General features: G+C 45.7%; 1 protein-coding gene across 2 annotated transcripts in view; it reads left to right on the top strand.

Moving 5' to 3' along the window:
* The window catches only part of CSMD2 (CUB and Sushi multiple domains 2), a 645193-nt gene that overhangs the window by 513201 nt on the left and 118544 nt on the right, over positions 1-13448 (top strand). For both annotated transcript variants that reach the window (XM_068537861.1, XM_068537860.1), the window contains exons 32-37: positions 251-364; positions 7862-7957; positions 9177-9380; positions 9773-9897; positions 10771-10867; positions 11982-12086. In XM_068537861.1, coding sequence (XP_068393962.1) covers positions 251-364; positions 7862-7957; positions 9177-9380; positions 9773-9897; positions 10771-10867; positions 11982-12086 — 741 coding nt within the window. The remainder of the gene's footprint in view (positions 1-250; positions 365-7861; positions 7958-9176; positions 9381-9772; positions 9898-10770; positions 10868-11981; positions 12087-13448) is intronic.

Raw genomic sequence — 13448 nt, 5'->3', positions numbered from 1 at the left:
AGCCTGTCTGCTCATGCAGCCCACAGTGTCATCTTGACCTGTGTGGAGAATGCCGGCCCGACCCTTCCCAGGTCCCCGCATCCCTGTGCCCGGTGTCTAATCAGCCAGTGGAAGGGCTCAGCAAGCAGCTAGCCCCATGAACCGACAGCCTCCTCTGAGGTCGCCCTGCTCCTCCAGCTCTCCAGGGCTTCCCCCCAGCACGGCCGCCCGGTCTTTCCCCTGAGCTCTCTGCACCGTGTCTCCTCCACAGTGGTGTTCGGACAGTTTGCCGCCTTCTACACGGCCCTCAATGACGTGGTGGAGGTGCATGACGGCCACGACCAGCACTCCCGGCTCCTCAGCTCCCTCTCGGGCTCCCACACAGGTACCCAGGGCTGGGCCAGCACGGTCAGGTTGGTGGGCAGGGGCGTCGAGGGGAAGGAGGAAGGAGGCCCTGTGAGCAGGGCGTGGCCACAGGTGGAACCACACCTTTGTGAAGGTGGTACAAAGGAAGGTACGACCACACCTTTGTCATATGCTGGTGCTGTCAGCTCCTGATAACACCACATAGAAGGACGCTTCAGAGGCTACCCTCACCCCAAGCTGTGTCTACACCCCCCCAAGTGGTATAGCATTCCCCTGTGGGTTGATATTGAGACCCAACCTGTTTTTCTAATGATAAACATGTTGCACTTTCATTGTAGAAAACTTAGCGGCAAGACAAATTAATTGTATAGAGAATTAAAATAAAAACCACCCCGAAAGAACCACTGAAAAGGTGGAGTGTATTTCCTGCCAGTCTTTATATCTACTTGGACTTAATCTTTTACATTTTTTATTGAACACAACAATATACATATTTTTATTAAAATGTTCATTGTGAACATTTCTCTGTTTTTATTTTCCTCTGTAATAGGATTTTTAAATGCTGCATAAAAGTCTATCATATAGTTATTTTAAATTTATGTAATGAATTCTCTATTATTGAACATTTAGATTGTTTTCTTATTTTTCACTCTCATGAATAGTAATTCAATATATTATACATATATCTTTGTATACATCTCTATTACCTTAGAATATCTAGAAGTAGAATTGCTAAGTTAAAGGAAATGTGTGATCTTTAAGGCTTTTTATAAAGATTGTCAAATATCGCTCCAGAAAGTTCTTGACACTTTGTTCACCAACAAATAAGAGGGCGTGTTTTTGCAGCTCAATAACAAAAGAACAAACAACCCAATCCAAAAATGGGCAGAAGACCTAAACAGACATTTCTCCAAAGTAGACATACAGATTGCCAGCAAACACATGAAAAGATGCTCAACATCACTAATCATTAGAGAAATGCAAAACAAAGCCACAGTGAGGTATCACCTCATACCGGTCAGAATGGCCATCATCAAAAAATCTAGAAACAATAAATGCTGGAGAGGGTGTGGAGAAAAGGGAACCCTCTTGCACTGTTGGTGGGAATGTAACTTGATACAGCCACTATGGAGAACAGTATGGAGGTTCCTTAAAAAACTGAAAATAAAACTACCATATGACCCAGCAATCCCACTACTGGGATGTACCCAATCCCACTACTGGGCATACACCCTGAGAAAACCATAATTCAAAAAGATACACGTACCACAATGTTCATTGCAGCACTATTTACAATAGCCAGGACATGGAAGCAACCTAAATGTCCATCGACAGATGAATGTATAAAGAAGATGTGGCACATATATACAATGGAATATTACTCGGCCATAAAAAGGAACGAAACTGAGTTACTTGTAATGAGGTGGATGGACCTAGAGTCTGTCATACAGAGTGAAGTAAGTCAGAAAGAGAAAAACAAGTACCTTATGCTAACGCTCATATATGGAATCTAAAAAAACCATACTGATGAACCTAGTGGCAGGGCAGGAATAAAGATGCAGACACAGAGAACAGACTTGAGGACACAGTGGGGGAAGGGGAAGCTGGAACGAAGTGAGAGAGTGGCATGAACATATATACACTACCAAATGCAAAATAGATGGCTAATGGGAGGCAGCTGCATAGCACAGGGAGATCAGCTCAGTGCTTTGTGACCACCTAGAGGGATGGGATAGGGAGGGTGGGAGGGAGGCTCAAGAGGGAGGGGATATGGGGGTATATGTATACATATAGCTGATTCACTTTGTTGTACAGAAGAAACTAACACAATATTGTAAAGCAATTATACTCCAATAAAGATATTTAAAAAAAAAAAGAGGGCATGTTTATTCTCACAAAAACTAGGTAATTAAGAAAACAAAAGCATCATCAGTTTGAAAAGTGAAAATGGTATCCCATTTTTTAATTTGCCTTTTTTTATTTCTACTTAGGTTAACCTGGTATAATGTAATTATTGGTCCATGAATTTTTTATTTGTGAATTTACTTGTAAATTAGTGTTGATTTTCTATTAGCATTTATTTTTGTATTTAGTAGAGCTCCATATTATTAGAAGCTATATATATTACATGCCATAAAAACCTCTTATCTATATAGTATATGCTATGAAAAACCTTCCCCTATAGTTCGTCATTTGCCATTTAATTTTCTTCAGGGTATGTTTTAATGTCAGAAAATCTAAATTTCCCATGATATTAAATCTATCAATGTTTTCTGTTATAGTTTTCTCCTCTACTTTTCTGCTGACTAAATAAATATTCCTCTGGGTTTTCCTTTACTTCTTTTTTAGTTTCATTTTTTCTTTTAATACCTTTGGAATTTATTTTGATTTATTATTTGAACTAGGGAACACCTAACCAACATCTTGCAAATTTAGTTAATCAGTTTGTTCTAATGGAATTTTCAAAATGCCAGATTCACATATATTAAATTTTTATAAAGTTAAAGGTATGTTTCTAGACTTCTTATATATTTCCTCAAGTGTCTGTTTATTCTTGTATCAGTATCAAAAAGCTTTAGTTAGTGTAACATTATAATAATGTTTAACATTGTAATAATTTTAAACATATGGTACTCTAAGTCCCCATTGTCATTCTTGATTTTGAATTTTTTATTGATTATTCTTGCTTAATGTTGCTTCCAAATAACTTTTAGAAATATTATATCAAGTTAAAAAAATTGCATTGGAATTTTCATTGGAATTCCATTAAACTTATAGATTAATTGGGGGAGAACTCACATGTTTGTAATAGTAACTCTATTTCCCATTAGGAATATGGTATGTCTCTCTATTATCTTTTGAAAGAAACAAACAAAAAAAACCTTTGGAAAGGTGCTATAATTTTCATTTAGGCAGTATCCATTTTCTGTTAATTTTATTTCTAGATATTTTGTGGAATTTTTGTTGCTGCTACTGTAAATGAGTCTCCCCCTGGCATCACCTGCCTGCCCCACCATTATATTTTCTAAGTGGTCTTTGCTAGTATATTAGAAGACTGTTATTTGGGGTATATTCATCTTGTAAAGTCATTGACCCCTCCATAATAATGCTAACACTGCCAACTGATTCTCCTGGGTCCTCTAGGCAAGAAACGATATTGTCTGAAAATAAATCTGTCTCATTATTTTATCTCTTTTTAGTAGTTTTTCTTTTATTTTCTTCCATGGTTATTGGTCTAGTCAGGTATATTACCTTAACATCAATGTTAATATTTTATGTTAGTAAAAAAATCTATTTTGTGATTATTTTAAATGTAACACCATCGCTTACATAATATCCTATGTTGATGTTTAATCTCTTTTGTATTAGTGGTTATACACAAGAAAAACAAAACAATCTGAAGAAAAATAGGAGGAGAGATGTCATGAAACAAAAGCAAAGGTTAATTAATTAGAAAATAATAACAAGCTCCACAGACTGAACCGTATATTCATAGTTGCCCTTTTTTCTCAGCTGGACCAGAGGTTTTATATTGTTTAGTTTGTTTCGTTTTGTTGGCTTTGTTCTGTTTTATATTGCTTCAACTTATCAATTCTTCTGTAGACTTTGTTATTGTTTTCTAATTAATTGAACCCTGCTTTTGTTTCATAACGTCTCCCCTTTTTTTCTTCAGATTATTTTATTCTTCTTGTTGTAACTTTTTGAATTGAGAGTTTTGTTTATTTTCTCTGTGTAATAAAGAAGCACGTTTACAGCATATATATATTCACCTCTAAGCATAGTTTTGGCTTCATGCCATAAATTTTGATGTCTACTATTTTCATCATCATTACTTTCTAAATAATCCATGATCATGATTTACTCTTTCTGCCCAAGAGTTGTTTAAGGATGTCTCTTCTTTTTCCCCAAGAACCTGGATTTTGTTCCCATTACATTTAAACATTTGTGTTAATTTCTATTTTTATTGCCAGGTAGAGAATGCGGCCTGTACCATTTCTACTTTGGGTATTCAATGAGGTCCTCTCAGTAGCCAAGGACATTTTTTTTAATTCCTTAATTATCTGAGAAGAATGTGTGTTCTCTGTTGTGTAGAGAGTCCACGTAGAGAGAAGGGGCAAGCTCAGGCCCTGTGGCCACACTGCCTGGTCTCTAATCTCAGCTCTCCAACTTGCATGCTAGGCGCTTGCAGTCACAATCTTTGGCCACTCTGAGCTTCAGTTTCCTCATGTGCAAAGTGCAAAAAGTAAAACTTCTACCTCCTAGATTTACTGTTAGGATTCAATAAGCTTTGTAATAGCCATTAGATAAGGCTTACCCATTTTTATTATTCAAACCCATTATATCAGTGGTTCTCAACGAAATGGAACACCCCCCACACACACACTCATCCAAGAGTGTAAATCAGAATTTTGGAGGGTAAGATGCTTTTTCAAAATCTCTTGATAGATAGATAGATATAAGTATAGCCATAGATATAGAAATATAAGCATAGGTACAGGTAGAGAGATAGGTATGCACTTAGGACCTGTAGATATAAATATGGATATAGGTATAGGGATAGATAGAAATGTAAATGAACAATAGAAATAGAAAGAAAGAGGGATAGAGATAGATAACTGATAGGTGGCTGGATGGATAGATGGATGGATAGATAGATAGATAGAAGCATATGACCTATATACATTAATATCAATATCCTCAGATCATCTCTTATTCTTCATATAGAGAAACACTGATGATGAGACTTTGGTGCTGATGGGAGTGAACTGTGTCCCTGTCCCTGTGGCTGGGCTGGGGGAGAAAAAGAAAAGCTTGAAGACCACTACTCAACAGTCTTCATTTTGTTTGTCTATTTATATATCAATAGAATGTTGTGTGAAAGTATCTGCCAGCACAATTGTGATATTTTGTTGTCTTCCTGCGTTTCTAACAATTTTTTATCTGTGTTTGCCTGATTTATCTTTTCTCATTTTCTTTGAGAGTCTTTTTCTTTTAAGAGGAAGTTTACTTATAAGTGAAACATGTGGCCTGCTATCTGTCACCTTGTTTTGTTTTGTTTGTTTTGCTTTGCTTTTGCTTCTTCACGTTTCCATTCATACCTGACCCACCTCTAATTTCCAAGCTTTGTTGATACATTTGGACTTTATCAATGTTATTAGTAATTATTTTATAATTACAGACTTCTTTCCCAAGAACAAGTTTTTCCATTTGCATTTAGTCTTGTTACCTCTTTAACAATAATTAATTGGGTTTAACTATATTTTCCTAGTTGTCTTTATCCCTGATAGTTTTTGATTTCCCTACTTTTGTTCAGTTTTTAAAAGTAGGGCTCCTCACTGCAGTACTTTCTGTCACCTTGCATGTGTGAGAATGCCTTTCCTTTGATGTATCATATAAATGACAACCTGATTATAAATCAAATTAGGGGTCACAAACATTTCAAAGCTGCAATGATTACTTTATTCCAATAGCTAATATTATAGATGAGTTGAAATTCAACCTGATTCTTTGTCCTTGTAGGCAACCCATGCTTTTCTCTTTTAAAAACCTTTCACATTTTTTTCTTTATTTTTAAAATTGAAAAGCCCACTAGGATGTGTTGTGGTGGAAATCTCTTTTCATTAATTAGATCTGGTACTTTGTGAACAATCTCATTCAAAAACCTCAAGTCTTTCTCAAGCTTAGGAAGTTGTCTTCCTTCTTAAATTATTTTTTCTCGTTCAGTTTCTCTTGTCTTCTCTCTCTAGAATTCTTGATATGTGCATATTGGATTTTTTTTCTGCCTGTCTTCCACGTCACTTGTCGTTTCTCTCATTAGTTTAATCTCTTTATCCTTTTTCTGTGGATTCTGCAAGAATTTCCCCAATTTAATCTCCACTTTGCTGTTCAATTTCTGCAGAATCCAGCTCCATGTGCCAGAGTTTCTCATCTCTTTGTAGCTTTTATTGATCTCAGATCTGTTCTTTGACACATCTTCCTCCTCTAATCTCAGAAAGGCAATGCTAAATTTAATCTTGTGACAACCGCTATTAGAAATCTTCTGAGATTTTTACCTGTTCTTTGTTGTAGTTCACATAAAGATACTTGCTTTGACTTCTGAGAGGTCTCCTCCCTTCAAACTTTGGAATCTTTTCTTATGTCCAGTGATTTTTACTGTGTGTTTATTCCTGGAGAGGGAGAGCTGCATACGTCCAGCACTGGAAGTTGAAATGGGTCCTATGAGACATTACGGGGGGTCCTACTCCACATATATCCGGCCAGATGATGGGAAAATGGAAAAGTTGAGTTTGTTCTGCTCACATTTATTGAGAGGAGGAACTAGAGATGGTGGTGAAAGTCACGAAAAGCTTTTCTTCGTGAGTTTCTTTCTGCTTTGGCAGCCAGAATTTAGCTGGGCAGTGATTCCTAGGCTCAGCCACCTGGGATCTGTGTACATCTAAGTGTGTTGTGAAAAAGGCTGTCTAATCCCCATGACCAGTAGCACCACATGGGCTTTCTGGAAGCACTGGTGGACCCCAGATGTGCCTCCCAATGGCTCCTTGGGTGGTTCCAACTCCAAGCCTCCCTGAAGTGGAGATGTAGCCTGGCTTTCTGTAACACCTGCTTCCCTTCTGACGGTGGGGTCGGCAGACATTCCCAGGGGTCCCTAAGGCTATGGAGAGGCAGCATGCAGAGTGGCCATGCCACTGCCCATCACCCCACATTCTCCCTCAGCTTCCACAGGAAGGCGATGGTGAGCAGGAGTCCACCTCACGGCTGCAGGTCCGTCTGCAGCACGTCAAGCAGAAGATATATCTTTATCTTCTGATATAGAAGCTGTTGGGCTTCCTTAGCTTCCTGTGCCTGTGCGGACTTTCCCCACTTTATTGTGTTATTGGTTGGTTGACAGTACACCCTGCTTTGCCTGGGATAGTCCCAGCTTTCACTTGGTTGTCCCAGCATAATTATTAATAGCATGCCCTTTGACTCTCGGAAGTGTCCTAGTATGAGCAATAAATTATACGATCACTCTGGTTGTCAGTCATTTCACAGGGCATCTGGGAAAAGCCAGTTACTCTCCAGTGATTACGTCACCTTCCTTCCCAGAACTTGGTGCCTTTTTTGTTTGTTTGTTTTTATCAGATTGATACCAGTTTTCCAAGTAAACCACCAGTCAGTTTGGTAATGGCCATTCTCCCCCATCCATGTGGGTCAACACATCTTTAGAAGCGTTCTCCTTTCCAAGCAGGTCATTTGATCTGAGCCTATCTTTCTTGATCTATAAACTGCAGGTACTGAATGCCAACCTCACATTGACATGGATCAACGTTAAGACCACGGATGTGAAAGCTTTCTGTAAACTTTAAACTGTAACTTGAAGTAAAAATGTGAGGTTTCATTTTAGGAAGACCTGGGAGGTGGAAGGGACTGCTGTGTGGGGTGTGGGCAGCCCCTCCATCCTGGCCAGGATTTTACCTGCCAGGCCCGACTGCTGGACTCACAGTCTTCCTCTCCTCTTTGCCCCTTATCTCTGCAGGAGAATCGCTGCCCTTGGCCACCTCCAATCAAGTCCTCATTAAGTTCAGTGCCAAAGGCCAAGTTCCAGCCAGAGGCTTCCACTTTGTCTATCAAGGTATGCAGGATGTGAACGTGAGAGGTGTGAAGGCATTCTCAGTTCTTCAGAGAGAACAGGGACCTTTGACCCCCCTAGTCTGAGCCTCATTCTTAGGGTGTTTTGGGGCAGTTACTGGTTTGTGGGGCAGTTCCCTGAAATTCAGTTGAATTTTATACATTCATGTACCCAACAGACAATTCTTGGACCAAACTCCATGCTGGATAAGGGAAGAAATCATAGAAGGGAAGCTAATTTGCACACACACCCCCACTGCCCATTGTCTGGCACAGTCCTGATGGCATTGGGAAGACCAGCCCAGGCCTCTTACCCAGACCCTCTCCCGTGGAGCTTGGTTTTGTCTGCAAGACCCAGTAAAGGTGCGGGGAAAACACAGGCTTTGGAGTGAGCTGGACATGGATTTGGATCCCAGCTCTGTCACTTTCTAACTGGGCACCAGCTACTCCTCCTCTTGGAGCCGCAGTTTGTTCACCTGTAAAATGAGGGTGATCATATTACCTCAGCGATGGCATTAAAAGGGTTCACAGAGTAGCTGGCATGAAGCAGGTCATCAGTGTCTGTCCCCTTCCTTACGAGCCCGGAAAGGCCAAGTCCTGGAGCACCCTGGCCTCCGCCTGGAGGCCCCAGGCTCTCTCTGTCCAGGAGAACGTCCACTCTTCTAGGGCTCAGGTTCCAAGAATGGTCCTGTTCATTCCACTGCCCAGGATGAAATGTATTGCCCTGTGCAAGGATAATCCTGCCCCTGGGACACCCTCCCTGGGGCCTGGGTTCAAAGGTCCTATTAGCCCCTGTAGGTAGGAGGAAGGGAGATTCAGGTCATGAGAGCAGAGCCCTGGGCAGGGTCTTCAGGCACATGGGGTGAAGAGGGCAAAGGCAGGGTCAGGGGAGAAGGAAGGGCCATTCTCCCTGTTAGGGGACATGGGACCCTACTGGGCAAGGGGCTTCATTGGGGAGGCGGAGAGCACACCTGGACCTAAAGTCTGGGCCCAGGGGGCTCACAGTGCCTCCCGTGGTTTCCAGAAGCTGTGCTACAACATTGTGTGTCCAGCTATGTTTCAGTAAGATGGGCCTCATCCTAGAAAGCCCCCTACCCTTGCTCTGAGGGAAAGCGCCCAGAGCCTCTCAGGGTCCCCCCCAGCTCCAGCCCCCCGGTGTGCGCATCGCCGGGCCAGTCCCTAGAGGGCTGCAGCCTGCCCCTCAGCGCCCTTGTCCCCTGCAGCGGTGCCCCGGACCAGCGCCACGCAGTGCAGCTCGGTGCCGGAACCCCGCTACGGCAGGAGGCTGGGCAGTGACTTCTCGGTGGGCGCCGCCGTCCGCTTCGAATGCAACTCCGGCTACGCCCTGCAGGGCTCCCCAGAAATCGAGTGCCTCCCTGTTCCCGGGGCCCTGGCCCAGTGGAATGTCTCAGCACCAACGTGTGTGGGTGAGTCCTGGACAACGGGGACTTGGGGGCGAGGGTGGCCGGCCAACACCCAGCAAGACTCACAGCAGCCCCGCCGGCCAGAGTGACTTCAGGGGGGGGACCCCTTCCAGCCAAGCCCTCCTCCTGTGGGTCGGCGTGAAGACAGGGAGGAGGAGCGGCGGGGGCTGCTGGGGAAGGGACATGGGGGCGGGGGAGCGGGATCCAGGTCCCTCAGGAGGGTCGTACGTAAGGGGAGGAGCCACGGGAGGGGGCGGGGCCGGGGCGGGGCCCAGGTGGGGGAGCCAGCCGGGGGCGGAGTCACAGCGAGGCCGGGGCGGGGGGCGGGCCTGGGAGGGGTCTGCCGGGGAGGCTCCCCTGGGGGCCCACAGAGACCAGAGCGGCCTCCTTCCCAGTGCCCTGTGGCGGCAACCTCACGGAGCGCAGGGGCACCATACTGTCCCCCGGCTTCCCCGAGCCGTACCTCAACAGCCTCAACTGCGTGTGGAAGATCATGGTCCCCGAAGGCGCTGGCATCCAGGTAAGGGCCAAGGGGGTGCCGGGGGCAGACACAGCAGCCTGTCCCTGCCCCTCAGGCAAGGTGTGCGGGGGAGGCCCCCAAACAGAAAAACGCAACAGCTCCCGGCTCAGGAAGGCCGGCCGAGGGGTGGGCGCTGGCTCGGCCATCAGGGAAGCCAGAAGAAGGAGGTGGGCCCGGAGCTGGAGTGTGAAGGCTGGGGAGGAATCGTAGGAGGTGTTTCTCAAACGGCTTGAAGGGTTCTGTTCTTCAGAGTGCGGGGGGATGGAAGAGGAGGCATTGCAGGTGAGGGGAGGGAGCAAACCGGCCAGCACAGATGAAGCAGGGACCGGCACCCGGCGCACACCTGGGGTGTCGCACCTGCGGCCTGAGGCCCCAGTGGAATCGGGACCATACTGGTGCCCGGGGGTGACAGCCAGCTGGAGGAGGCCCAGGACAGCTGCAGCGGCCGGGAGGAGGGGCCGGGGCGGTCAAGGCCAACAGAGCGGAGCCGCAGGGACTCAAGGTGTACAGGTCCAGCCAAGCGCGGGTTATTGGCTCACAGCTGCGGGATGTCTGGTGCGGTCGAGACAGGAAAGTGAGGAAACCCCAGGAGTGTTGGAGAAGTGAGGAGGAGGCCAGCTGGACCGAAGTAGCCTGGGCTTTCCTTTCCCCGTTCTCTGCCTGACCGAGTACCCCGCTGCCGTGCAATCATCTCACACCTCTCTCCGCCACTGGACAATGCGCTGCCTGGGAACAGGGACTGCATCTTACTTTTCTCAGAGCTCCTAGCACAGTGTCGGGTCCAGACTAGGTGCTCCTCCCTTCACGTAGATGGGAAGGGAGGAAAAGAGGGAGGGCTGCCTAACCAACGATTCAATCTCCCTGCCTTTCCAGATTCAAGTCGTCAGTTTTGTCACCGAGCAGAACTGGGACTCCCTGGAAGTGTTTGACGGTGCGGACAACACTGCAGCCATGCTGGGGAGTTTCTCAGGTGAGGCGGGGCCTCTAGGGACCTGGACTCCGAGGGCAGTCGTGGACTTTTATTATTATTATTGAAATGTAATTCACATGCCATAAAATTTACCATTTTAAAGTGTACAATTTAGTGGGTTTTAGTATATTCACAAGGTTCTACAAGCATCACCGCTATCCAATCCCAGATCGTTTTCATCACCCCCAAAAAGAAACCAGGTACCCACCTGTACACACTCCCCGTTGTCCCGCCCACCCGCACCCCCTGGCAACCACTAAGCTACTTTCCATCTCTATGGATTTGCTCGTTCCGGACATTTCATATAAATGGAGTCCTACAATATATGGCCTTCTGGGTCTGGCTTCTTTCACTCAGTGTAACGTTTTCAAGGGTCACCATGTACAGCACACATCAGCACTTCAGCGTGCGGACAGACCACATTTCATTCATCCATTCATCAGTTGATGGACATTTGGTTGTTTCCAACTTGTTGGCTAATTATGAATAACGTTGCTATGGACATGCACGTACAAGTTTCCATGGGAACATGTTTTCAAGTCTCTTGCGTATACACCTAGGAGTGGAATTCCTGGGTCATGTGTGATTCTATATTTAACTTTTTTGAGAGACTGTCAGGAGAGTGGCCACACCGCTTTCCATTCCAGCAGTGGACTTCTAAGGGTGGTGTATGATTTTGCCCAAAGGTCAGGGCAATTATCTGGGTCTTGTAGACCCCAGAACTTCATGCTGCCAAGACCTAAGAGGAGTCATGTGCCCCAGATAAACTGTCTACACTGCCTGAATGGCCTAGAGAATTATCCACGTCAGAGTCACTTTGGAGACGCCTGGAAGGGGACCAAACTCATAGGCCACCTGAGGGAAGTCACCCTGCTGCTGGCATGTGGCTCTGCCACTGCTATTTTGCAGGAAGTTGTTTGGAGTCTCTCCTCCCTCAGCCGTTGGAGACCCAGCACACTAAGGCGAGCTAATGTGTCATTCAGTGAGTTTGATAACTGGGGACATCTGGGGGCCTTGGGAGCAGAACGTCAGCAGGTAGCAATAGCTGGCGAAATGGGCAGGCGCCCAGGGGTGAGGAGAGGCTAAGTCTGATTGGTCCCCATTTCCTCGCCAGGTACGACCGTGCCTGCCCTGCTGAACAGCACCTCCAACCAGCTCTACCTGCATTTCTACTCAGACATCAGCGTGTCTGCAGCCGGCTTCCACTTGGAGTACAAAAGTGAGAATCCAGCTGCTTGCAGGGTTCAGGGTGGGAACTGACAGGGCCCAAGTTCCCACGAGGAGCGGGGGTTATCCTGGGGCTATATATTCTCCACCCCACTGAAGCCTTACACCTACACCAAACTAGATGAAGATGCTCAAGCTCAGAGAAGGTCTGAAACCTCCTCAAGACACACAGCCAGGAAGTGGTGGAGCCAGGGTTCTCACCTAAGGGTCCGTTCCTCAAAAACCTGTGTGCTTCCTCTGTGTCCACACAGGAGTGGGAGGGGGGCCTGGTCACCGGCTTGGGCCCAGTAAATTATTCGGGGTGTGAGACGATGGAGGTGCTCTCCTCCTCCAGTCCTAAAAACTGGCTTCTCCAACCCCTGGTCAATGATGCAACTGTCCTTGAAGTTCTTCTCCTCATTGCAAACTTCACTCCTCTCCCACCCTCAAAACCTTACATCCTGGCTTCCAGCATCCCTAAGTGGTCACAACTAAAAACTCTTAAAGAAAAATGGTTGCAGGGGGAGGGGGAGGTACAAACTATCGGGCGTAAGATAGGCTCAAGGATGTATCGTACAACACGGGGAATATAGCCAATATTTTATAATAACTGTAAGTGGAAAGTAGCCTTTAAAAATTGTATTAAATTTTTTTTTAATTTTTAAAAAAAGAAAAGGAAAAGGGCTGCAGATGTGCCTTGTGGGGCGACAAAGACAGAGGTTGCTGGGGTAACTGCTTTCATCCTGAGACGGCCTGCCCATCCCCATCCCCACTGGGTACAGGAGAAAATATGTTGGCAGCAGCGTTTGCCACGCATTCATTCAGCAGTTACTTATAGGGTATTTACAATGTGCCAGGTGCGATGCTGGGATCGGGTAAGAGCAAGATGGGTGAGTCCCCTCTGAGTCCATGGGAGAGAGGCAGACACGTGGACAGAGCAGGACATGACAGCATTCCAGGTGCTCACAGGGGTGTCGCCAGGAGGTACAGCGGTGGTTCAAAGGATAGAACGGTCACTTCTCCCGGAGGCTGGTGGAGAAGTGAATGTCATGAAGAAACACTGGACACCTGCAATGTGGCACACCCTGTGCTAAGTGCCCACGGAACAAAGATGAATAAGGCACAAAGCACAAAGTCTAGGGGGAGAGATGGACATGGAAACAGTAATTGTAGTTCAACCTGATATGCTAAGGGTGTACAGAAGAAGGGAGCTAACCCTGGCCACGTGAGACTTTACAGAAGGGGTACCTGAGTTAGAATTGGAATGAGAAGTAAGAAACGGGGGAAGGTGTGGTTGGCTGGACCATCTTGGACAGGATGGGCCGATGGAAGCCCCACTTGCTGCTGGAGGCCTGATAGGGTCAGCATTGCCCAG

The sequence above is a fragment of the Eschrichtius robustus genome, chromosome 3 (genome assembly GCF_028021215.1).
Source record: "Eschrichtius robustus isolate mEscRob2 chromosome 3, mEscRob2.pri, whole genome shotgun sequence".
NCBI classification, from domain to species: Eukaryota; Metazoa; Chordata; class Mammalia; order Artiodactyla; family Eschrichtiidae; genus Eschrichtius; species Eschrichtius robustus.
Note: the sequence above shows the minus strand (reverse complement) of the source record. Positions and strands in the feature narration are given on the sequence as shown.